The 25,773-nt window shown below is 43.4% G+C and overlaps 3 protein-coding genes across 7 annotated transcripts in view; 2 read left to right on the top strand and 1 right to left on the bottom strand.

Annotated features, from left to right (window-relative positions):
* The window catches only part of LOC139576061 (E3 ubiquitin-protein ligase Arkadia-like), a 40,707-nt gene extending 33,981 nt beyond the window's left edge, over positions 1–6,726 (top strand). Inside the window, exons 7-15 of one of the 4 annotated variants that reach the window (XM_071401704.1) lie at positions 1,081–1,333; positions 2,090–2,450; positions 2,595–2,720; positions 2,911–3,028; positions 3,503–3,583; positions 3,781–3,876; positions 4,184–4,276; positions 4,777–4,880; positions 5,275–6,726. In XM_071401704.1, coding sequence (XP_071257805.1) covers positions 1,081–1,333; positions 2,090–2,450; positions 2,595–2,720; positions 2,911–3,028; positions 3,503–3,583; positions 3,781–3,876; positions 4,184–4,276; positions 4,777–4,880; positions 5,275–5,395 — 1,353 coding nt within the window. In that variant the 3' untranslated portion in view covers positions 5,396–6,726. The remainder of the gene's footprint in view (positions 1–1,080; positions 1,334–2,089; positions 2,451–2,594; positions 2,721–2,910; positions 3,029–3,502; positions 3,584–3,780; positions 3,877–4,183; positions 4,277–4,776; positions 4,881–5,274) is intronic. The other 3 variants (XM_071401705.1, XM_071401708.1, XM_071401707.1) reach the window with 3 other exon arrangements.
* A 2,334-nt stretch (positions 6,727–9,060) lies between these two features.
* Positions 9,061–11,631, top strand: ccnb2 (cyclin B2). Its single transcript, XM_071401709.1, has 8 exons — positions 9,061–9,237; positions 9,611–9,727; positions 9,825–10,088; positions 10,186–10,344; positions 10,422–10,658; positions 10,849–10,989; positions 11,124–11,234; positions 11,358–11,631. Exons 1-8 carry the CDS (start codon positions 9,211–9,213, stop codon positions 11,472–11,474), a joined length of 1,173 nt encoding a protein of 390 aa, XP_071257810.1. The 5' UTR covers positions 9,061–9,210; the 3' UTR covers positions 11,475–11,631.
* A 500-nt stretch (positions 11,632–12,131) lies between these two features.
* LOC139576060 (unconventional myosin-Ie-like) overlaps positions 12,132–25,773 on the bottom strand; it is a 53,695-nt gene continuing 40,053 nt past the window's right edge. The window contains exons 15-29 of one of the 2 annotated variants that reach the window (XM_071401702.1): positions 25,114–25,199; positions 23,903–23,984; positions 23,388–23,494; positions 22,590–22,688; positions 21,576–21,720; positions 18,647–18,761; positions 18,301–18,470; positions 18,063–18,208; positions 16,733–16,879; positions 16,350–16,507; positions 16,145–16,234; positions 15,837–16,050; positions 15,404–15,439; positions 13,914–14,083; positions 12,132–13,745 (exon numbers count right to left, since the gene is read on the bottom strand). In XM_071401702.1, coding sequence (XP_071257803.1) covers positions 13,669–13,745; positions 13,914–14,083; positions 15,404–15,439; positions 15,837–16,050; positions 16,145–16,234; positions 16,350–16,507; positions 16,733–16,879; positions 18,063–18,208; positions 18,301–18,470; positions 18,647–18,761; positions 21,576–21,720; positions 22,590–22,688; positions 23,388–23,494; positions 23,903–23,984; positions 25,114–25,199 — 1,842 coding nt within the window. In that variant the 3' untranslated portion in view covers positions 12,132–13,668. The remainder of the gene's footprint in view (positions 13,746–13,913; positions 14,084–15,403; positions 15,440–15,836; positions 16,051–16,144; positions 16,235–16,349; positions 16,508–16,732; positions 16,880–18,062; positions 18,209–18,300; positions 18,471–18,646; positions 18,762–21,575; positions 21,721–22,589; positions 22,689–23,387; positions 23,495–23,902; positions 23,985–25,113; positions 25,200–25,773) is intronic. The other variant, XM_071401703.1, reaches the window with a different exon arrangement.

Below are 25,773 nucleotides of genomic sequence, written 5' to 3'. Positions count from 1 at the left end.
CTAAATTAATAGAATCTGATGAGATAAAAGGCTGCCCTTTCCTCCCACAATAGCTGGAGATAAATTAGAAATAATTTATAGTTTTAGTAAACCATGCAAGCCATGTTCTCCCTGGCAGATGTCACCATCGCATTCAAATGTATCTTTGACTAAGTCTTTGTATCTAAACAAACGGCTCCATCAATATCTGCCAATGAATCATATTCAAGGTGATTAAAAAGGATTAAGAAGGAAAAAACAGGAACTGAAACAGACAAATAACTGGTATCTTAACAAAAACGTTACAAAGGATCTAGCTGGCAGCCTCCCTTGAAGCCAAATTCACCGCTGAATAATTTAAATTCTGCTAATTGTTAGGAGCTGCTGAATTGTATTATTTACCATCAAAGTGGAGCAGTGTGTGGTTAAAGTGTAATTAGTTGGGTTGGGGTTGAGAGGGCTGTGTCTGCAGGTCAGGTTAGGGGCTCCCTCCATAGACCTCCGTCTCTGTCTTGATACTCTCGGATTCCTACATAATTCATGCAGGGCTGGGGCAAGTATTCAAAACTGGGCCGTCAGGTCTCTACCATGAAAAGGAGGAAGTAGTTGCATGGGTGAGGCAAAATGCTGTGCCCTTTGATGGGCTTGGCCTACATGTAGGTACCGCCCTCAGCTACAGCTCAGAGAAAGGAGACATGGTGCCTGAATAAGGTGAATAAGTCATGTTTTATGCATCAGTCTAAATATTATTATTTATTTGAATAATTCAACGAGGGAGGGCTGCTACTATGGTTTGAAACTCCATCACTTAGATTGAATTTTCTCAGACGGTTTACTGCAGTCTAAACTGTGAAGCCCATTGTCTTGTACTTGTATCTTGTGCTTTGTGCTGGCTGGACCATGAAGCCCTGTGGTTTTAGTTTAGTGTTTTGCTGGTTAGTTATATATTCGGTCACTACAGAGATCAAAGTCAGACAGGAGCACCATAACATCATAGCCTGGTTCTACTCTCTCCATACCTCCCCTCCCTGTATCTCTCACCCCTATTCTTTCCTTTTCATTCCTCTCCAACCCTCCTATCTCTCTCTCTCCCCTCCCAAGCAGACTCTGCCAGTGGACCTGAGCAACAGTGGCTTGCGGAGCAGCGGGGCCGGTAGTTTCCATGGAACCTCAGCCTTTGACCCGTGCTGTCCAGGCTCCACGTCGCGGCCCGCTGCCTATAACTCCCAGAATGCAACGGGGCCAGGGCCCAGCCAGCCCAGCGCAGTGGTGGACTCCTTCAGCTCAGCCATGGTGGCCCAGCCTCAGCCACAGCCACAGCTATCCACCTGCAGGCACTTCATGCACCCCTCCTGTGAGTAGAGCTACATCTGCACCAAAAGGGAGATGGCCTTTTATTTTGGGGGGTGAAGTTATTTTGTGGTTAGATTTGTGTGTGGTTTCTATTGTTTAAGTGTTGATTTGATAGGAATATGAAATGCTGCAGTAGTAACTATAGTGTGTTATTCCCATGCAGAACCTGCATACTACTGTACTAAACACGTGAGCCTTTAGGATATATACAGTAACTATTACCACCAGACCTTGAAAGATTATGCCGACAACGGCACTCTTGAAACCCAGTGCTAATAGTAATTAAGAGAAACACCTGATGTTTAATGTGCTAAGTGCTGCGGGTGTGCTACCAAACAGGCCCTGTTAATTGCTGATTCTCCTCAGAATAGATCTGTGTGGAATGAGAAGGAGTGTGGCGGGGCTCCCTGGTGGGGCCATATTTAGAGGGATAATTGGAACTGTTGGCGCACCTGTCTAGTCCCTACACTCAGTCACGTCAGACAGTCATTCCTGCTCCGGCCACCTTCTCTCTGCAGTAGGGAGGGAGGGAGGGAGACAGGGACAGAGACAGAGGGTCTGGGTCTGTACGGGGTCTCAGGTGGGAGACCTGCTCAGCACAGGGAGCAGCCAGGCAGCATGTTTCAGTGAGGAGAGTCATAACTGATGATGATGATCAGGTGTCATCATTAGGAAGGGGACTTAAAGGCGATCTGGTAAGGTGTTACTAACTACTTATCAACTTTCTCCCACCATTCTCACTCTCTCTGACACCCAGACGCCCCCCTGGCACGCTCCCTGCACCACCAGCCCTCTAACACCTGCCCCCATTCCCATGGTAACCCTCCTCCCCCTCCTCAGCCCACTCCACAGGGTGACTACGTCATTCCCCACCCCGTCCATCCCTTCCACACGCCCCTGCCTTCCCACCCCCCTGGCCACGCCGTGCCCCCGCCCCCCCCTGCCCCTCTGCCTGCCCACCACCTCACAGGCTCCAGTGCCCCCCAACACCTGCCCGCGGAGCACCAGGCCCTGCAGCACCACATGCCCGCGCTGGGGACCTCTGTGCAGAGGCTGCACCAGCACGAGATGCTGCAGAGGATGGAGGTGCAGAGACGCAGGATGATGCAACACCCCACGTGAGTGTAGCCTCTGTCCAACCCGTCTGATGGCAGCAACACAACTGCAAACACAGACCGTAGCATCCAATTGTCTGATTACAGGGACAATATTATGGTATTTTCCCTCTTGTGTTTCTGATAAACCTCTCTTTCTGTCTCCAGACGAGCACATGAGCGCCCCCCTCCACACCCCCACAGAATGCACCCCAACTACGGCCATGGCCACCACATCCACGTGCCCCAGACCATGTCGTCCCACCCACGCCAACCTGAGCAGAGGACTGCGTGGTCAGTACCATTTAGAGCAGTTGAGGGCCAATGCCTTGCGTGTAGGGCCAAGAGATTTTTTTTTAACCAACGTATTTGTGGCCTGCTGTGCACTAAGGATATAGTCAGTCATCTTCACTGTTGAAATGGCACCTGTGATGTCAATGTATGAGTTGATGAGGACTGTTGTTGGTCTGGTTCTCTTCTGTAGGGAGCTGGGTATCGAGGCTGGAGTGACCGTGGCGCCATATCCTTCAGGACACCTGCACCCTCACCTGCCCCACTACCACCCTCCCCCAAGACTGCACCACTTCCCCATCCCCTTCATGGTGAGTGCACGACTGGCACCCTCACTCTAAGCACACGTGCCTACGTTAGAATACTTGAGAAGTATGGCTTAGATGAATGATGCTAGTCCTCTATTTATAACATCTGTTTTTTCAAGGATGGTTTGTTGGGCCACATGAATAATGCGTTGGCAATTAATGGTGGCCCGTAAGGCATTTCAAGTGCATATTCAACATAACCAGTTGCCTGAAATCAATGGATGCCTCTTCGAAAAGATGTTAAAAGTTAATGCACAATGTCCGAAAATATGAAATTGTGAACCTTCTGCGGTTATCAAAAATGCAGTTTTTCTCAATGCTAGCTGGAATTTATACCCATGTCGAGCAGTGTCAGCAGACTTAATTGATAATACTATATCGCTATATGTGCTTCATGAACTGTAGCCCACAGAAACAAATGACTGTACTCCACTGAAGTGAACATATTTCCATGGAATTGTTTTGCCTCCCTCACAGCACACTGGCATGTCTGAAGTAACCTACCCGCACATTCGCTACATCTCATCCAGAATGACTGGATTTGGACGAACTTATGAGGTGACACTCGATTAGTAAAGAGCTAGTAACTAGGGCCTGGAGTTTTTCCTGCTCAGGTCAGGTGGTGAGGAAACACTCCTGGCCCTGGTAATTAGTTATGAAGGCGCTAAGAGCGTATTATGGCTGTGGCTTATGAGCTGTGTGGAACTGAGTTGGCTCAGTCTCACGTTGGGTTGTTTTCCTGCCCTTTTCCTCAGGATCTGCTGCATTTAGAGGAGAGATTGGGGACTGTGAACCGAGGGGCCTCTCAGGGAACCATAGAGAGGTGCACTTACCCACACAAGTACAAAAAGGTGAGAGCACTCCTATAAAACTGTGTGTGTGTTTCAGAACATATCCTATTTAATGTAGTTTGATGTGATGTATTTTGTGCATGTCTGCACAAGATTTTATTCTGGGACAGAGTGCACACTCGGTGGTTATTTTGTGCTCCTTTCAAAATATGAATGTATTGCTATCGTTAAGTCAGATGCTGTAGAAACTAGAAAGTGTCCCTTTCAACCAAAGTTTCAGCCTTTAGAAAACATTGTAGGGAAAGATTCCATCTAGTTTTCCAAATGTATTTAAATAAGTAACCTAATAACCTGCTGCCCAATACAGAAGGTGTTGGAGACTGAGCGAGACATTGACGAACAGTTAACCCCTGAAGCATGGGCAACTATTGGGAAAAATATGCACGCAACCTCTGACTCGGTGAGAAAAAAACGAACAAATTCAATTTGGAAACATGTCTCTGCTCATTTATAGTTGTTAATGGTAGTAGTGTTGGGGGCAAGGGGATTCGGCAGTAGAAACATTTGATAGTTTTTTTTTAAATATTTATTTAAATATCTTTTTTTCAAATCCATATTACCTTGATCCATAGGGATGACATGTTTTGTAGCCAGGACAAAATGACCGTTATCTCTGTCCTCATAGGGATATGTGTTCACCCTCATAATGCTTGTACTGTATACAGTAAGCTCTCTATCAGTCATAAAGGATAGTTTATTCGCAAGTTGGTCTGTACCTGTAATGTTTACAGCCTGTGAACCCTGAATACATTTATCGTGTTTGACGGTAACCCTCATAAAATGGTCTCAGCCTTCCCTGTTTAATACGTCTTTATAATGTGAATAAGAGTTGTCTTTGTGGGAACTTTGTTTTTGGTGCTGTGTATCTATAATGGTGTTTTCCAATGTTTCCATTAACAGAGAAAGCTGCATGGTAAGCAAGAAGAAGATGAGGGGGCAGACGAAGACACAGAGGAGAAATGCACCATCTGTCTGTCAATACTGGAGGAAGGGGAGGACGTCAGGTACAGTTATACTGTAGCGTGTGTTTTAATGCGGGGCTGTTTTTGTGTGAGAACGACCACTCCTTTCCCACATTTTCTCTTGATATGCCGTGGAGATTTTCTCAACACCCAAATATAGTAATCAGCAGAAAACTCAATCCTTTGAGTGTCTGAAAATGACTGGTCTCAGAGGACATTTCTGGAGCTCAACATATGTGCTCATGTGATCAAGTGAGTTTCTGCCCTCTGTTGGTGTAATGTAAGAACTGTAATGTGTGAATGTTAATTTTCTATCTTTCAACAAACCAAATTAAACTAATTGTATTCATTGTCATTTCATTCCAACTTTACCAGATCTTTTCATTATGAAGATGAAATTCAAAGTCTGTCTAACAATATATTCTCTCTTCCACAGACGCCTACCTTGTATGCATCTCTTCCATCAACTGTGTGTGGACCAATGGCTCCTCACCAATAAGAAGTGCCCCATCTGCAGAGTGGATATCGAGGCGCAGTTGTCTGCCGTTGAGAGTTGATGCTGTTTTTCTAACAACTCTTTGTTGGAATTTTCTTTCATTGTTGTTTATTGTTTGAATTTTTCTTCAGAACTGCAGTCAACCAAAGAGGGCATGAATTACCTGCGCAGATCCACTATGAGAAAATAAAAACATCAGGCTAAAAAAGCGTTGAGCCTAGAGTGCCAGCTATCACACAGTACAATACTGCTAGAATTGACATCTCCATTAAGGATTTAAAATGTTATTGTATTTATAAAGCTTTTATGTAGCTTTTGATTGTTTCCTCGTGTCATATTTTATTTTTATTTTTTTTATTTTTTGCATGGCTCCTCGCAATGCATTTCTTTGCACATGTATTGTGGGCTTCTCATGGCCTAACAACTTGCAGGTGAGGATAGCTGCTCAAGTAAAGAAGCATTTCTATATACCTAATGCCTTGCTTTACTGGAGTAGAATGTCAACCTCCATTTAAAAACATTGCAGGACTCATTTTACCAATCATTGTATTGATTAGTTTATGTTTAGACAATGTGGTTTGCTAGTGGAAGACGTTTCGTTTCTAAGAAGGTAAATCAAGACATTCCTTAATTAGGAAAAAATCATGTTAAACTGATCAGCTGCTGTATTTGTGTTCACCCAGTATTTCTAGAGTGGGAATAAACTCAAACTTCACCTCACCTCCCAGAAAATGCACATGCGTGTCTTACACCTCTCCTGCACCACCTTCTTTTTCAATGGAATGATTGTTGAGGTCTGCTGAGGATACAGTCTCTGTGTTCTGTTTGGATTTCTCCCTCAGACAGGCCCCAGATGGAAAACTGGGTTCTATAAGGGGATCTCAGGCCCACAGATGCAACCAGTTTCACATGAGCCTGCAACCTGGGGATATCTGTTGTTTGGAACTGGGAATGGCATTGGTTTATCCCCGTTTCTTTTTTCAGAGGGAAATACACAGCGCTCAGCTCAGAATAATAAATAAGTAGCTGATTATTCTTACAACCCAGATCATTGTTCTTACCCACACTCTCCCTCTCTCTCTCTGTAGCTGTGCAGCAGCAATCTCTCTTTGCTGCCATTGAAAAGATAACACTAATATTATTCTCCACTTGCTAACTTGCATATACTTGCACAGGAGAGAACAGACAGGAGTGTTGTAAAGAGAGTGCGCTGAGGCCATGTATTTCCACTCTGATTGCTGAGTTTTGGAAAAAATTAATAATTTTGAATGGAGTGTTGGAATGCAGTACTTATGGCAGGTATCCATGCATTCATAGACTTAATGGCTCCAGGATGATATTCCATGGGATTTATATTAGTTTTAAAATAATATTAATAAAGTTAGAACTCTTTCCTGTGTCTGTTTATTTGTGTCTTACCATTCACCTATGCATGTTGGTCCATATTTCACAACTGCATGTTGAGGGATCTACTATCAACAAAAAATATTGGTAACATTGGTATTCACACCCCTAGACTTTTTCCAAATTTTGTGTTCCAGCTTGAATTTAAAATTGATTACATTTTGATTTTTTTTTGTCAGTGGCCTATACTCAATACCCCATAATGTTAGTGGAATTCCGTTTTTTTTTTTTTACTAATTAAAAATGAAAAGCTGAAATGTCATGAGTCAATAAGTATTCAACCTTTTTGTTATGGCAAGCCTCAAGTTCAGGAGTGAAAATGTGCTTAAGTCACAAGATGTATGGACTCCGTGTGCAATAATAGTGTTTAATATGATTTTTGAATGACTACCTCATCTCTGTACCCCACACATACAATTATATGTAAGGGCCCTCATTTAAGCAGTGAAGTTCAAACACAAAGAGCAGGGAGGTTTTCCAATGCCTCGCTAAGAAGGGCACCTATTGGTAGATTACATTTTTTTTAAAGAGCAGACATTGAATATCCCATTGCGCATGGTGAAGATATTAATTACACTTTGGATGGTGTATCAATACACCTAGTCACTACAGAGATACAGGCGTCCTACCTAACTTAGTTCCCGGAGAGTAAGGAAACCGCTCATGGATTTCACCATGAAACCTATGGTGACTAAAAAAGTTACAGGGTTTAATGGCTGTGATAGGAGAAAACAGGATGGATCAAGAATGTAGTTACTCCACAATACTAACCTAATTGACAGAGTGAAAAGGAAGACTGTACAGAATAAAAAATATTCACATACAACACATTACTGAGTACCACTCCACATTTTCAAGCATAGTGGTGGCTGAATTATGTTATGGGTATGGGTATGCTTGTAATCGTTAAGGAATGGGGAGTTTTTCAGGATAAAAAAGAATCGGTATGAAGCTAAGCACTGGCAAAATCCTACAGGAAAGCCCCGTTCAGTCTGCTTTCCACCAGACACTGGGAGATTAATTCACCTTTCAGCAGGACAATAACCTTAAACACAGTTGCTTACAAATTAGACGGTACATGTTCCTGATTGGCCAAGTCACAGTTTTGACTTAATTCTGCTTGAAAATCTATGGCAAGATTTAAAAATGGTTTTCTATCATTGATCAACAACCAATTTGACAAAGTTTGAAGAATTTCTTTAAAAAATATGGGCAAATATTGTACAATCCAGTTGTGCAAAGCTCTTAGAGACTTACCTAGAATGACTCCATAATTGCTGCCTTAAAGGCTCCCAAAGGTGATTGTAACATGTATTGACAGGGTGTGAATACTTATGTAAATTAGATGTTTATGTATTTCATGTACAAAAAACGAGCAAAAAAATATGAAAACATGTTTTCTCTAGATGATAGGGTGAGAAAAAAAATCTCTATTTAATCCATTTGGAATTCAGGCTGTAACACAACAAAATGTGGAGTAAGTCAATGGGTATGAATGCTTTTTGAAGGCACTGTAGATGTGATATAGCAGTAATAAAAATGCCTATTCAGCTCCTGCGTATAAACTGTTTATAATCTGTAGTCCTTATGGTGAATCATTAAGTAAAGATTAACTGAAGTATCCATCCATGTATCCAAAGAGCCTGCAGCAAGAATAAAAAAACGTATTTTATGCATTCTATGTAGATTTTATGAATATTCCCCTTACTTATTACTACTCATCAATCAGTGAAAACCAAGTGTAGTGTTTAGCCAAGAGTAGCCAAGATTAGCATTTTGGTCAATTCATAAAATATATGTTATTTTGGCCAAGTGGATTTATCAGCAATATATACATTTATGAAGATTTTACACTATTGTGGAAAGATGTACTGCTTGGATTCTTTACCTAAGATAGATATAAGTTGAAACAATTTTATGTAATTCATTTAATTATTATTTTGGCCAAATTTCATATTCACAAATATACATTTACAAACAAAACACCACATTGTCTTACCTTACAACAAAAAAAATGGTACTATATTTTAAGACAATTAAATACTCTACCAACAAAAAAGCTGTTAGAATTATAAGTGTATGTATGTCCCTTAAGGTCCTTGTGTAATGTGATATTGTACCCCCTCGCCCAATTGTCCTTTGTATCTTATTTATGTATACTTGTGTTCCCCCGTGTACTTTCTGTATTGATTTGTTGTTGGAAAAAAAGAGGAAAAGAAATTAGATCCGTTCTGATTGTGCGACGTCATTCGTGGTTTCTCTTTGGCAACCAATGAAAGAGGTGCATTCTATGAAGCGGTATCCAATTAGAATCAACAGAGCGGTATTTGAATGACTGTGGAATTGTTCGTTGAGAGTTGTTTACTTGGGCCTTGTGTCTGTGGAGATAGCGAGCAAATAACAGAACTCAAAGCGGCGTTTTGCACATTATAGCTGGCTGTCTAACTGCCGTGTTTTTAACAAAGTGTGAAGATGTCGTCATTAGAAGTTCGTGCTGCGGTGAGTTTTTACAATATGGACTAGCTAATTTGTTTGTGTGCATGTTACTCACAGCTAACGTTACTTGCGCTTGTTAAAGTAATACGGCTTGCGTAGTTGTCTGCTTTCAGCTTGCTATTTTTTGTTTAGCTAGCCAAGTTATCTAGTAGGTAAGCAACTACAATGCCTAAAAATTGAGTTATTTAACCTGCCTGAACATCTAGCTAGGTAAGTTACCTAGTGTAATGTGGCATGGTTAAATTGAACGTTTTGTCATTAACTGACGACGTTAGTAGGCAATTTCTTTGCTGTGTTAGCTAGCAAGAGATGCGAAACGTATTAGTTATAATTTGTGTTCACATGGTTGGTTTGACGGTCATTTCGTCTTAAACAGTTAAGGAACGCAGACAACCCAGCACTAATGGGAAAAGCAAACGTAGCTGGAGTAAGAAGGGCTGTGTTTGGAGAGCTGTCCAACTTTCCTAATGCCAGCAAAGCGGTGCTGTCCAAGGTATGTTGTCTTGCACGGTAATATTTGGTCCATTGTCTGTGATTTCACTAGTTACTCACCCAGATCGTTCTCAAACATGCCTCTATACTCTCTACAGAAGACTGTTGCTGCTAAGGCTTCAACCAAACAATCTATGAACCAAAAAGACCAGCCAGCAGCTGTTCGGCCTCAACGTTCCCCAGTGCCTCAAGTTCCTCAGCCTGGAGAGTCTGCTAACGTGTCCATGAAAGAAGAGGAATTGTGTCAGGCGTTCTCAGTAGCTCTACTTGCTGTAGAAGACATTGACGAAGGGGATTCAGACATGCCACAACTGTGCTCTGAATATATAAAGGATATCTATGGATATTTGCAGCGCCTTGAGGTAACTTGTGCTTTCTCTCTAGGCTAACATGGTGCTGACTCGTTAAATATTTTGTACTGGTCTCACTGTCTATCTTGATGTCTTCCTCTCTCAACAGACCCAGCAGTCTGTCCGGCCCAAGTACATGAATGGCTATGAGATCAATGGACGCATGCGCGCTCTCCTGATTGACTGGCTGATTCAGGTGCATTCCAGGTTCCAGCTACTGCAGGAGACTCTTTATTTGACTGTGGCCATCCTAGATCGCTTTCTTCAGGTAAGCCTCGTTAAAAAAAAAAGTTTTTTGAATTGTATATCCCTTTGTTCACTTTTTTATAACCCCTCTCTATCAAGGTGCAAACTATTGGCCGCAAGAAGCTCCAGCTGGTTGGCGTGACTGCCATGTTGTTGGCATCCAAGTATGAAGAGATGTATTCCCCGGAGATTGGCGATTTCGTTTACATCACAGACAATGCATTCACCAAGGCCCATATTCGGGAGATGGAACAGCTGATTCTGCAGAGTCTGAACTTTGAGCTTGGACGGCCTCTACCCCTACACTTCCTCAGGAGAGCCTCGAAGGCTGGCAATGTAGGTTATTCAATGACATGCATGTTTTACTAGTTTTTCCTTTACTGGTGTAGTTTTTTAAAGTTGCCTATCAACATGAACTGCAATTATTTAATTGTTAGAGGTGGAAAAGCAATCAACAACCGACGGGTTACCAGAAGGTTACATTATTACTTGCATGCAGTGACTTAACCAGTGGTTGTGTTTTCAGGCTGATGTTGAGAAGCACACACTAGCCAAATACCTCATGGAACTGACCCTCCTTGACTATGACATGGTGCACTACCATCCTTCTGAGATTGCTGCTGCAGCCTTGTGCCTCTCCCAGCTGCTGCTTGATGAGCTCAACTGGGTAAGCTGCTCCTGGCAATTATTGGGATGTTTATGGGATGTGTCCACTCAGATTATCATAGATTACATTCAAACTGATTTGGTGCTAGCAACATATGGTCAATTTTTTTACTATTGGTTATGCTTCTTGTGCAGACTCCAACGCAGGAGCATTACTCTACCTATAATGAGAACCACCTCAAGCCAATCATGCAGCACATTGCCAAAAATGTTGTCTCTGTCAATGAAGGGCGAACAAAGCTTCAGGTAAGTTGTCTGATAGCTTGACCTTGCTCTAGTGATTTTAATCTTAAACCATTGGATTTGGGTAATATGATTACATGCCAGATCTTGGAAAGAACCATAACCATTGACTAACTTGTGTTCCAGGCTGTCAAGAATAAGTATGCAAGCAGCAGGCTAATGAGGATCAGCCTCATCCCTCAGCTGAAGTCTGCAGTTGTAAATGACATGGCTGCTGCTCTGCTCCCAGAACATAAACCCTGATGTCATGTGATTACGGACTGATTCTTAATCTGCTGCACTTTATTTTTTAACTAGTTTTTTGTCTAAGAATCTATCGTGAGAGCCTTTTTAGACTGCTGCTTTTAAGTACATGTAAATATTTAAATTTGTACAAATAAAAGTTTTGAACCATCTTAAATATTGTCTAGATGCATTTTGAGTGTATGCTTAAACATAGCTGTGTATCCATTATTTGGTAAGTCAATGTTGAATAGTCATTAAAATCCAAAGCCACAGCCTAGTTTAAATTTTATTCTTAATGGAGTATCAAAGTGTGAAACACCACCTGTAGTCAAAGTATTAACACTCCAAATGTGAACAGGAGTATAATGCATTTCATACACAACTAATAGTTGTGCTACAATAACGTTATGGGCCAGCCATTTCATTAAGACATGTAACTTTACCTCTAAATGAAATAAAGTAATTATGGTAAAGTTTGACTATACTGTAGGGTTTTACAGCCCTGTGTTCCTGAACAAACAGCTGCACCTTTCATCAAGCTGCCCTGGGATGTTGCAGTTAACATGTAGTCTCGCCAACGCTTATTGACCAACTGGTAAAGCTACAAACATCTAGGACCAAGCTATGGGGAAGTAGTATTTCCTGTCCAGCTAGGGCAGGATGAGAAAGGCCGGGTTGAGCGTGCAAAAATCACTAACGTCTTTAATTACATGAAAAGCACAGTAACTACATTAGTACATGTTTTAAGACTCATTTGCCATAATGCACAAATGTATTTTCCACCATACAGGACCACAACTATGCCTGTAAAAAAATATATATATATATATATTAGGGCTCTATTCAATCCATAGTGCTGAAGATCTGCTGCAGCGCAATTAGACTACATTCACGGTAAACGCTTCAATCGGAAATTATATTTTTAACATGGCTCTTCCAAGCTACTTCCGTGATATGGATTGAAACCAGCCCTTAATGATTTTCATAAATGGAGAATGCGAAAGCTGTGGAAACCAGCAAGAAAGAGGTCAATGGAATTCTTTGCTGTCACCTGAAAGAACAAACTCGTCTAATGACCCATACTGTGCACTAAAATGTAATAAAAGCAGAATTGAGTAAAAAATACAATTTAAATTAAGTGAAATTTAACACAGTATTGACATAATTCCTAAATGTCAAGATGTACATACAGTATACCTAGAATTGTAGCTCTTATGTAAACAAATGATCCTCCAGTAACTAGGCCCATCTCTAGTTTGGCAACCTTTCAAAATATCCAAGAATTACTAGCTGTGGCAGAAGTGACCAGTCTGTCCAAGTTAAAATCTGTAGCTACTGATAAAGTGCTTATAAACCACAGAGTACAGTACACTGTGGCCCAAGAGTTCTAAGGATATCACTCGCGTTTTGGAAATAAGAGCAGGGGATTCCTGAAGACTTACCTATTGAAAGTTAAACTGCATTTCCTTTTCCCACAAGTGATTGCATTTGTTTAGCTGACCAATAACAATTGGCAATGTTTTGAGCACTTGGTTATCAAACCCATTTGATCATTGTTTTTCTGGTGAAATGCATTGCTGAAGTTATAAAATCACAGTGCAATGAACTATTAAAATGTCCATTTTATGTAAATGTCTTGTCAACATATTTTTTATAGCCAATACATCTAAATTCAGCTTAGCAGCACAAATCCCCTTTCAGATAATTGTTTAAACAGACAGTGGCTTCTTGGAAACAACCCATAATTCATTTTAAAACCCTTTCATTTCCAAAATGAGAAATATGAAAAATGTAATTACAACCTGGTTCCACATATCATGCATATCATTTATATGCATCCACAATATCACCTTATAACCATAGCGAAGTGAAAAAGATAGGGAGGGAGAATGTAGAAAGCTATATAAATACAATAAATATTTGTTCAGTGCTCACAGGGATTGTGTAGCGATTTGCCCCTGGACAATAAAGTATTGCCCTCAGATCCTCATAAAAATAGAACTTCATTGCAAGCCTGACACTCGTCTGTCCAGAATAACAGGAAGTTACATCCAGAAGAAGGCTACAATACAGGAGTGGTGAGAAAAAATGTTGGTTTCTCTCTTCTCTCACAAAATCTCTTTTGTTTGGTAGCTCTATCTCCTCCCTTCAGTCAGTAGAGGTGTGTACTTCTCTCCTGGTGATTGACAGTCAGCTGTTATTCATGCAGCGCCTAGATCTTGCTGACGTAGTTGTTGGGGAACAGGCCTTGCTTTGCCCGTAGCCTCCCCGTCCACCAGCCAGAAGCATCTGATCAAGAAAGAAGACTTTGCTTACAATGGGACTAAAGTCCAAAGTGTTACATTTTTTAAAAGTGTGAAAGCGTTAAAGTACAAATGTTTTATGCACCCCCCACCAAACAAAATCCAATAATTTCCCCTTTGTGCGATGATGTGATTTCTGCCTCCTGTGTATTACCTTCCTTGATGATGTCGATGACGTCGTCTGCATTGAAGCTGAGCTCATCTGTGTCCTGAGCATCATAGGCATAAAGGGCTTTGCACTGGGGCACCTGGGGCTTGGGTTTGGGGGCAGGTTTGGGTCGCCCCCCTCCTGGTGGTGGTCTACTGACCGACTGTCTTTGGACACTGAGGAATAAAGAGAAAGACAACAGGAGCGAGCCTTAGATATCAAAGAAAAGTCGCCTCCTCCTTCATTAGTGTGACACTATTCTACTGGCTGACTAGAACACTACAGTCAGTCATTAGGAAAGCTGGTGATTGTGTGGCTTTAGCAAAGGATGTGAAGTTATCAATATTGGGATGAAAGAACATACCATGTGAGTTTGTGTGGTAGTTATTATTGGATTGGTTTGTGCTTACTCCACTGTTTCTTTCAAAGACACCTGACTAAATAGAATTTGATATGCACAGTTCCACCACAAGATGGCGAGCCATCCCATAGATTTGTCTTAGTACAACTATGTACAACACTATTGGTGCCTTTCCAATTAGGATTTACCCCAGTGTTTTACCCAGAAGGCTCTTTTCTGTTTCCATTTACGTGGGCCGGTACCCGTGTCTCACTGGGCCATGGCTCCGGCGGACCTGCTCTGACTTGGAGCCGAGGCAAGGCCCTGGGTACTTTTCAGCTGGTACTTACAGTACATAACAATGTCTAACAGTGAACTTTAACACCTTCTCATAAAGCAACAGTTTTGAAAGATGCAAAGATGGTTGATTATGCGCACCACAAGTCTTTAGTGTCATACTAAAGACTAGTTATTGTGGAAACACAACACTAGAGCTCACGTTAGCATAAAACACTGGTAACCCCATGGTGTGGGGGTAAGTCTCATTGGAAATCACCACATGGTATTATGGAGTGTAAAACACTGGAAAGTTATTTGTAAATACAGTCAATTAACTTGAGAAGGCTAGAGATGAAAAATGAAAAAAACACACACAACCCCTTCACGAAGTCAACCAATAAGCGAACTATCACACCAAAGGAATCACCAATAAAAAAGTAATATCTTGCTTTCAGGATATCTCAAAACCATTGAGACGTACCCAATGGAGGTTTTCCATGTTAACTGACACCAGACCCGATTTTGGGAGAAAAAAGCAAGCCCAGTAATTTGCAAGCAGTGGGATCTAGCGATATTATATGACAATAGATTCCATATCAGGAATCCATATCATGCCTTTGAAGGTATAATTCTGGAGCAAAATAACTCTTCAACAACAGAATGATTGACAGCATGTTACTGGGCTCTGACTTTTTCCAGTAGTTTCATCCAATCAGATGATAGGTTTTGCCTTCTGTTAGAGAGATGTGTACAAGCAAGAAGGAGAGCATCTAGCTACAGGAGAGCCAGGGAGAGATATACACATCATGCCAGTGAGCTGCGCCTGGCTTGGCTAAGGCCTGAACCATCACCCAACACACCGCAAACACTGACTCACATTCCTCCATTCGAAGCTGTCCAGGCGCCTCCGTTACTATAAAGGAATACATCATCCAAGTTACAGCAGGACTCTGTGTGTGTGTGTGTGTGTGTGTGTGTGTGTGTGTGTGTGTGTGTGTGTGTGTGTGTGTGTGTGTGTGTGTGTGTGTGTGTGTGTGTGTGTGTGTGTGTGTGTGTGTGTGTGTGTGTGTGTGTGTGTGTGTGTGTGTGTGTGTGTGTGTGTGTGTGTGTGTGTGTGTGTACACTGAAACAACACTGCACCATACTGACACAAACACACCCTCATACACACCATGTTACACACCATACTCATCCTCAGTATTTACATGTTTTTGTAAGAGCAAACATATTTGTATAGTAAGTCATTATAGTTATCAGTCCTTAGAGCTCTGTATTGGGAGGTAATCAGGGCTGTTGGTGCCAGTACTCACCCTGCCGCCCCCTGGTCAGGGACCTTCAGACAGTCCAGGTTTGGCTGGTTGGGCTTAGGATGGTTGCTGCCTCTCTCCTTCAGAATGACGTTGTTGGGCAGGAAGGGGCGGGACCCATTGCCTGTTGACGGAGGCCTCTGATTGGAATGCTGTGAGGTGTTCCTCTGATTGGCCATGTGGTTGGTGTTTTTCGGACCACCATTCTGATGGGCAACTGTGACAAAGAGGAAGATGGTTGTCATCAAGTGTTGCTAACTGCTTTATTATGTACAGGGGTGAGGGCCTACATCAGCTAATGATTATTCTACCTGGAGGCCCAGGGGCAGCCCGTGTGGGAGTGTTCTGATGGGTTCTGGACACGCTGGAGCGACTCTGAGTGAAGCTCTTCTTGGTGGGACCTACAAAGGGGACTCTAAGTCAGTAAACAGCATGTTTCAGACAACACTAGGAAAACACCATGTCGATTGAATCCTGATGTGGAGGGATGGTACACACTACTCCTGTAATACTCACGTGTGTTCTTGGGCAGACCGGCTCCAATGCTGACCTGCAGCGTCTTACTGGAGGGCTTTGTGACAGCCACGTCCCCCTGGCCCTGGACAAACATCACCTGTCTGGAGCCGCCTCCACTCAGGAAACCCCAGTTCTCCTTCTTCAGCTTCAGCTCCAGTCTGAGAGACAGAGCAGAGAGATCTCCCTTACAACCACTGACTCAAACCATCCACTGGAAACTGCCAGAGAAATGTCATCCGTTATCTCAGTACCAAATCAAAAGCAGTATTTCCAGAACAACCCCAGAGTATTGTAAATAATGTTGACCAAAGCTTTGTCTACTTCCACTCCACCCATATATCACATTGTCTGTTTAAAGGTATGTTTGTGTTTACAGCACGTACGTGGTGCCAAACTTGAGCGGCAGCTTCCTCTGGGTCCTCTCCTCGAACCTGCGGGCCAGCAGGCTGATGAACTCGGTCTTAAAGGTGCACTCCAGCAGGCTGTCATACTCCTGCTCATGCAGAATCAGCAGGTCGTCCTGCATCGTGCTGAGGGACAGGGACAGACCAATCAGTTGGGACTGGGGAGCAACTTTGTGACATGCACTGTAATGTGACAGATATTAATAAAGTTTGATTTGAAGTTTAAACTGATATGTTGGAGGAGAGCGATTGTGAATTCGACATTCGATTCTATTGTCACAAAACATAGTACATCTGCATGTAAACGCCAAACGCTCCAGATTAATTATTTTATTTTACCAGGCAGGTCAATTAAGAACAAATTCTTATTTACGATGACAGCCATTTGTTTTGTTGAAGTCACCAGTAAAGACAAATAATACTGACAGCATCAGCCCAGAGGTCAGGTCAGGTCAATTATTACAACCCACATTACTTCATGACCCACAAAGCTTGACATTTGCATATAACCATGCAAATGTAAAGCTTAGTGGGTCACAGAGTAATGTGGGTCGTAATAATTGACCTGACCTGACCTCTGGGCTGATGCTGTCAGTATTATTTGTCTTTACTGGTGACTTCAACAAAACAAAATGGCCGTCATTGTAAATAAGAATTTCTTCTTAATTGACCTGCCTGGTAAAATAAAGGCAGAATAAAATAATTACTCTGAAGCGTACTATGTAGTTGTGTTGAGAATGTGTATTCAAATAGCCTTTACACACCCACACACACAGGAGCAGACATATACAAGAGGTTTGAATCTCTTCCATGTTTGCAATACCCCATGTGTGACATTTAAAGGAACATGGGGACTTGAGTGATCGTACATCCAGACTTTGTAGCTTTTACATTTCTGCAGATAGCTGTAGCTTAACATGGTGGGTTTCTGTGAGCTGACAGAACAATCTCATGTGTAATGGGGGGCTGATTCCTGAGCTGTTTATCAAGTTTCTTATTGAGACCCAGTGAGTAGTATCTTTTGTACTTGAAAATACAGAAAGCCTGATACCATGAATGTACAAGCGTTTGGATGACATCACTGACAAGACCAATAGTCTCTATGTACAGTACATTGTGCATCTATTTGTGACAGCTGGTGAAAAGTGTTGCACTTTAACTAGCTGACTTTGCGAGGCCTTGAGTCTGCTGGTCCTGTGTGTTCTTACTGCCTAAGGGGAATAAACACTAAACAGTCAGTATGGGACTAGGCAGACCCTGCCAGCCTCTCCTGGCGCCTAGGACCTGGGTCATAATATCTGGGTCTTACCTGAGAGACACAGCCAGGATCTTCTCCACATCAATCCGCCTCTTCAGTACCTCGGTCACCTGACCTTTCTCAGGGCCCTGCTTCACCTTTTCTCTCCCAATCAGGTACATACACTTCGGGGTCAGGATCAAGTCTCTCTTAATGCCCTGGAAACACATATGGACAGAGAGGAGACAAATGGTCATTGGACTAACAATATCAGAAACAAGCAGAGAATTCTGCTGCTCAAGACACCCACTTTGAAGCGACGGTCGTATTTTGTGACTTTGTCAGCGAAGTCAATCTTTTCCCTCTTGGCCAGGAACTGTCGTAGCTCAGGCCTGTCGTCCATACCCAGGTAGTCCCCTACAAAGTTCCTGTTGAGGCTGTGTCTCCTCCGATCCTTCCTGTTCACCAGCAGGTCAGAGGCTGGGGACGGACACACAGGGACAGGCAGTCAGACAAGAATGCATACATACAGTCTCAATTCAGTTCATTTTCAGAAGCATTAGACCAGAACCTTGATACTATTTGACATCTAAGTTGTAATATTAGTCATGATGATTAGGCTATTTAGTTTTTTTCAAAACATGATTGTCACTCACCTTCCTCCCTCATCTGAACGTACTTCTTGCGGGCCACATACTTGCGCCAGGCTTTCTGGATGGCCCTGGCATGGCTGTCAAACTTACGTTCCCTTGTCTCCTCCAACAGGAAGAGCTGTAGAGAGAGGCACAGATATGAAAACATTTATACCTGAACAACCTGTGACAGCAAAACATACTGGGCATACCTCAGTGTAGACACACCCAAATACAATGACAGGGATGACTGTACAGACATATTGTTAATGCCTGAAGAAATCTGAATATACAAACACAATTCCAAGTTGTCAGGTTTTTTTCAGATTCCTATGAGTATATAATAGCATAACACTATAATGTTCTCTCCAAAGCGAAAGGTGGACTGTTTGGAACCTGAAACGAGCCTTGCCTAATACGCTATTTTCTCCAATGTCCAGACCCATGCGCCCAGATAGTAACAGTACTATGGGTGGGTCTGCCATCAAGTCCTAAGCCCACCCTGGCTCAGCTATCTCCCTCTCATTTCCTGATGGCCCCCCAGACACCCAGCATCAAATCTCCCCACCCCTGTCCCAGACTAAACATCATGCCCACTCACACGTGCCCAATGCAGCCCTGGCACTGCCACACCCCTGCAACAGGCCACACAGGCTCGGTCATGTCCTATCACTTTACATCAAATTACCCTTTAGTTACTAAACACATTCAAACTAGATCTGAATGTCAAATCAAATCCAAGTTTATTGGTGACATGCACACACTCCTCAACGCTCATCAACAATGTAGTAAATAACAATATCGATCAAAAGTGTTAAGTTTAAGAATATTTTTTTTTTTAAACAAGTATGAGTAGTTCATAAGTAAGTTCATAATAGAACAAAAAGTATGATTGATTTAACGAAATTAATGTTTTATACATGTTAAAATAAAATGGGGGGGCCTCCCGGGTGGCGCAGTGGTCTAAGGCACTGCATCGCAGCGCTAGCTGTGCCACCAGAGACTCTGGGTTCGCGCCCAGGCTCTGTCGCAGCCGGCCGCGACCGGGAGGTCCGTGGGGCGACGCACAATTGGTCTAGCGTCGTCCGGGTTAGGGAGGGTTTGCCGGTAGGGATATCCTTGTGTCATCGCGCATCTGTGACTCCTGTGGCGGGCCAGGTGCAGTGCGCGCTAACCAAGGTAGCCAGGTGCACGGTGTTTCCTCCAACACATTGGTGCAGCTGGCTTCCGGGTTGGAGGCGCGCTGTGTTAAGAAGCAGTGCGGCTTGGTTGGGTTGTGTTTCGGAGGACGCATGGCTTTCGACCTTCGTCTCTCCCGAGCCCGTACGGGAGTTGTAGCGATGAGACAAGATAGTAATTACTAACAATTGGATACCACGAAATTGGGGAGAAAAGGGGGTACAATTAAAAAGAAAAAAATTAAATGGGGGAAAAAAACAATGTGAGGATAAGAATAACTATGAAAGGAAGGAGATGACTGTTAAAGAGACTGTGGAGCCAGTGTTTTGGCTGGGAGTGTGTTTAAGCCATCCAGACCTTTAACTCTGAGCAGCACCTGACAGTGTCACACCTCTGACAGTGTCTCACAGGGCTAACCATTAGCACCTTGTGAGACAGTCTACTCTGAAGAGAGAGTGATTCTACTCTTGGCATGGACTCAAACTATGTCATCTAATAGCATGAAGAGAAAAAAAATGCTTTAGCCATGAACTAATGACTTTGTGTCAGCGTCTTATCAGAGGGAGGTTTGTTTTGAGAAGCCTGGCAGCTGGGTAATCGCAGGGTCCGCCCCTGTGTGATATTTGTGTTTCATAATCACACCTCAGTCGCATGGGCTCAGGAGGGCAATGTGGGGGAAGGGGAACTTGGCAGTCTGCTGCTGGAATCACACAAGGCCTGATTCAGGACTATGTAATGTATCTTCATGTATGTGTGTACAGATGTCAATAAGTGATCTCACGGGCTAGCCACAAGCACGGCTTTCATTGGAGCAGTGGGGAAAAGTGCAGTTACGGTGGAAAAAACACCCTCCAATGTCCCACCACCTCCTTGTCCACAGACTCGCACTGGTGTAGGAGTTCCAGTGTAGTGTTGACTCAACAGCTCTGACGTGGGCACCAGAGCTGGGTCTAACCCCCTCCTTCCTGCTCCCCAATCACAGATATACTGACATGTTCCTGAATACTACAACCTTTTATGGTGTTCAGTCTAAAAACTCTTGAGTCTTGGATTTCTCTCCCTGACAACAGAATTATTGCATGCCAACGCACATGTCAACAACACCATGGCAGCCTGTAGCCTATGAGAGATCTAATTATACGCCTGTTCTAACCTGTTAGAAGAACGTTAGGTAGGTGGCATTTTCATTGGATGAAGGCAGGTTGGTGGTACAGAGAGGTGTGGTCTAAATGTATGTAGGCAGGGCAGAGAGGGGTGGTCTAAATGTATGTAGGCAGGTCAGAGAGGGGTGGTCTAAATGTATGTAGGCAGGTCAGAGAGGGGTGGTCTAAATGTATGTAGGCAGGTCAGAGAGGGGTGGTCTAAATGTATGTAGGCAGGTCAGAGAGGGGTGGTCTAAATGTATGTAGGCAGGTCAGAGAGGGGTGGTCTAAATGCATGTAGGCAGGTCAGAGAGGGGTGGTCTAAATGTATGTAGGCAGGTCAGAGAGGGGTGGTCTAAATGTATGTAGGCAGGTCAGAGAGGGGTGGTCTAAATGTATGTAGGCAGGTCAGAGAGGGGTGGTCTAAATGTATGTAGGCAGGTCAGAGAGGGGTGGTCTAAATGTATGTAGGCAGGTCAGAGAGGGGTGGTCTAAATGTATGTAGGCAGGTCAGAGAGGGGTGGTCTAAATGTATGTAGGCAGGTCAGAGAGGGGTGGTCTAAATGTATGTAGGCAGGTCAGAGAGGGGTGGTCTAAATGTATGTAGGCAGGTCAGAGAGGGGTGGTCTTACCGACTCAGGTGCTTTGATGAAGACCTTTGTGTGTCCAAGCTGGAACTGGTCCTGGTCCATGTTGACTGCACGTAGGAGATGAAGAACACCCTGCTTCTCATCTCCACGCCATGTAGGCCACGACTCCTTAGTCAGGATGGCATACCTGAGGAACATAATGAGGGGGAGAGAGAGATAATTAGATGAAGACAAAGAGGAGAGAGGGAGATTGAGAGAAAAATCCACAACCAAACCCTCATTTAGAATTTTGGACATGTTGTTGCAGCATTTGCGCGGGATTAAGTGAGTGAGCAATGTAAGGCCTATGCCAGGTGTAAAGGAGCGGTATACTCTTGCTATCTCTGTCCTATATGATGCAAGGGTGAAGAAAGAGGTCTGGGGCCATTATAAAAATACATTCACCACAAGTCTAATACAATAACCAAACTCTAAACTCAGCCGTGCTTTTTCACAATGACTCTTATATAGTATGTGTATGAAACAGTAAAGCCTACAACAGAAGCCCTGAGCTCTCCCTGTGTTCTATAGCAGTGGTTCTCATCAGGAGGCTCAGCACGCAGCCTGTTCCTTCGAGCCTGCCAACACGAACATTAGCAAAGTGAGCACTTCCTGATTGCCTGCAAATGCCGACCCTGTGTCCTTTTCCTGAGAGAGATGAGAGAGAGACCGCCTTACCCTGTACTGCCGACTGGGATAGGAGCGTACAAAACCAACCGCTGTCATTCTGGGAGGGCAGGGCAGATCGTGTCACACGAAAGTGACTCATACATATATATATTCTTAATTCCATTCCTTTACTTAGATTTGTGTGTATTGGGTATATGTTGTGAAATTGTTAGATATTACTTGTTAGATATTGCTGCACTGTCAGAACTAGAAGCACAAGCATTTCGCTACACCCACAATAACATCTGCTAAACACGTGTATGTGACCAATACAATTTGATTTGATTTCCACTGAAAGTGTAGAATTCATTCCTTTATGCCACTCTCCCCCAGAAGGAAGGGCCTTACCTGTTGAGGAACTTCCTGAAGAGTCTGCGGTAGGCATAGCCAGCACGCCTCACCCTGATGTTCTCCTTCAGGCCCAGGTACTCCACTTGGTGCTTTACCCTGAAGAAAGAAGAGAGAAAGGGGAATACAGGGTCAGTCTGGCTGGGATGTATGAAGAAGGTTGGTCAGATGCCTCAACCAACCCTTCACCACAAAGATATAGCAGTGAAGACGTTCATCTGTCAGCATCTACCTCCATTTCTAAGGTAAATCTAAATAGATCAATTATATTTTATAATGAACCTCATGGTGGGGCTATAAAATAATTTATATTTTCCAACACTAAGGATACTGTAAGGAACTAAAGAATCTCTTTATGCACCCAGGCTTCCTGTGAAAACAGCAGTTCCGCTGCTAATTAGGCAGTCCAGCCTGAGCCTGAGCCCAGCTCACTGCTGCTCACAAAAGGAAGGCCATTAGGCCCAAACAACACAGCACCCTGCATCAGTACATCTCGTACCCAGCCAGGGAAGAAAGAGCGGGAAGGAAAAACAGAGGGAGTTAGTGTAAGAGTGTCTCAGAGACTTCCTCCATCACGCAGTCTTAAAGAGGCCAGAACAGGGAAATACAATACCAGTGAGTGATTCACCAAGCAGACCTAACAACATTGAGTTGAGTAATGGGATATCCTGCTCAATATCAATTGGCAATCTCCAGAACGGACTGTAAATGATGTAATAAAAAACGGTTTAGTTTGATACACATTTCAAAGACTATGTATTTTGCTGTTCCCTGACATTTCAGTGTTCAAACACTCACCGGCTCTCCTCCCAGTCCTTGGGCTTCTTGGTCTCGTTGGGTTTGATGCAGCGGATGTAGTGAGGGGTGCACTTCATCAGCGTCTGGACCAGGTCATTCGCTTGTTTCTGAACGGAGAAGGAGGAGGAAGAAGAGGAGGAGGGAGAGGATGAAGAATAGTTTGTGTTTAAAACATGCCAACTGTATCTACATGTTGTTGTTGAATCACTGTTTGTACTCCAAGCTGTAGTGTTCAGGGACACAGCACTGACGAGACTGATTACAAGGTGGTGTCTTTGTGCTTGAAAGATACTGATGGGTGTCAGAGAGAGAACCTGAACCCTGATTAAAGCTGTCATCGCTAGAACACAGCGACGACACTAAAACAACACTGGAGTGAATGAGCTTTTCATCCGCAAGCTCTGGATTTGCACCTGACAGAGAGTGATAAGGTCAGGTAGGCGCGTGGCCCATAGATACACCCATGTCACTGATGTACGGCGTACAAACACACGTCTCACAGCTGCTCAACACACCTTGATTTTACTGCCCGCTGTCGTTGGCCTGCCTTTCTTTTCGGCGTTGAGGTTATCTGGAAACAGGGCCCTGATGAAAGCTCTGTAGAGGAGAACCAGGGTGTAATAAGGACTGATAGACAACATTGGCAACGTATATAGAAGACCAGGCTAAGACTGTTCTCCACTTTAGTTTTCTTAGAAGCAGCAAACTCAGGTCTGTGGAATCTCTGAGCTGGCTGCCAGTGACTCAGCTCACATTGTTGTTTAGCTTCAGGGAACTGAGCTGAAGTTTGAATAACTGTGGTTTTTAGCTGCTCTCCTGCCAAACTGTGACTTTTACTTCCTCAAAAATGTGAATTTTTATTGCACTGTGACTGGAAAGTTATACCAGCAAATATGGTATTTTATTTATACTCATTCCTTTTAATCATGCTACACTCAGAATGTCCTCACTCACAACATGGTCTCTAAACCCATGATGGATGTGTGCTGGTCAGAATGTAGCACATAGTTGCCAGCATTCCAGAACCTCAAGAACATTTCTGATCTCAACATTTCTGTTTATCACTTGAAGTGCTCAAAGTGCTCATTTTGCAGTCCTCAAATAAACCTGTTGTAAATAACAACAAGGTTCAAGTTCAAGAAATCTACTGCTTAAGGAATTATTTATTTGTTGTTGACAAACATACTAGTCAAGTAAAAACAAATACAGGGACTGTCAGGACACAGAATGTGCAAACGTTTACACATGAGGGCTACCATCTTTCCCTGCATGAGTATTTGTCTGGTCTTAAACTTTTTAATCAAGGCCATGTGGACATAAGGGAGGATCAGTGGGCTTTGTGTGTGCAGATGGACCAGCAGCACACTAACAATGTCCAGCTGACTATAATGATATTTTCTTTCTTCTCTGAGCAGACCTGCTGCGCTAAGGAATGAGGCTCCTTTCCCTCCACACATTTGTGTCTGTGTGTCTATAAGTGTGTGTGTGTGTGTGTGTGTGGGGGGGGGGGGTTCTGAGATCACGTATCTGAATGGGGTTTTGGGGTCTTGGCATGGCCCACCGTGCAGGGCCCCCTGCAGGCTACACACAAAAGGGCTTTAGAGGCTGTGGAGGCTGTTTGCACAGATGGCCACTGGCGGCTCAAAGGAGGCCCAGGAACCGGTCTCAGAAAGAACAGCTAGCTGCATATGCTCTCTAATGCTTGCATAAGTGATGAGTGACTTACATTTCGCTGCTTTGCATCAACTCGATGAGGTCACTGAAGAGGACGTCACGGTTCCTCTCACAGAAGCCCTCTGCGTCGTAGGACACCTGGAGGAGAGATGTTAGAGGGTTAGTGACGATCATAGCACACAGTTAACCCATTCAGATAGCAGTTAGTACCCTCTGCTCAGTCCAGGTGCCCTATCAAAATTAACAGAGAATGTTTAGAGCAACAACAAAGAATTCATTGACAAAAGAGAAACGATTGACGACAGGTTCTCTGCAAGACCACCAATGTTGCATTTTTAAGCTTGCTTCCTAACTACAGCTTCATATACATAGAGTGTGTATAGATCATTGGTATAGCCACTATAGTCTGGGCTGGTACTGTAGGAATGTTCTAAGCCATGATGACTTAGGACCAGAACCCCTCCAAGCCATTATGACATGGTTCATTAGGACTTGTGGCATGCAGAGTGTACCAGGCTGAGACCCAAACACATCTGAAGCACACAGCACAAACCATGAGAATGAAAGGGTGAGAGAAATGGAGAAAGAGTGAGAAAAGGACTGGAAAAAGAGAAAGAGATGACATGAGAAGAAGAAAGAGCACAACAGTGTGAAAGACAGAATGAGAGAAAGATAGGGAGAGAGACGAGAGATGAGAGGAGAGAGGGATAAG

Source organism: Salvelinus alpinus, chromosome 5 (assembly GCF_045679555.1).
Source record: "Salvelinus alpinus chromosome 5, SLU_Salpinus.1, whole genome shotgun sequence".
Taxonomy (NCBI): domain Eukaryota; kingdom Metazoa; phylum Chordata; class Actinopteri; order Salmoniformes; family Salmonidae; genus Salvelinus; species Salvelinus alpinus.
Note: the sequence above shows the minus strand (reverse complement) of the source record. Positions and strands in the feature narration are given on the sequence as shown.

What these genes read in the sequence shown, in the direction of transcription:
- ccnb2 (XM_071401709.1), top strand. Translation starts at nt 9,211, where the DNA reads ATGTCGTCATTAGAAGTTCGTGCTGCG. An exon ending in GCAAAGCGGTGCTGTCCAAG is followed by an intron (nt 9,728 to 9,824) that starts GTATGTTGTCTT and finishes TACTCTCTACAG; the next exon opens with AAGACTGTTGCTGCTAAGGC. An exon ending in TGCTTGATGAGCTCAACTGG is followed by an intron (nt 10,990 to 11,123) that starts GTAAGCTGCTCC and finishes CTTCTTGTGCAG; the next exon opens with ACTCCAACGCAGGAGCATTA.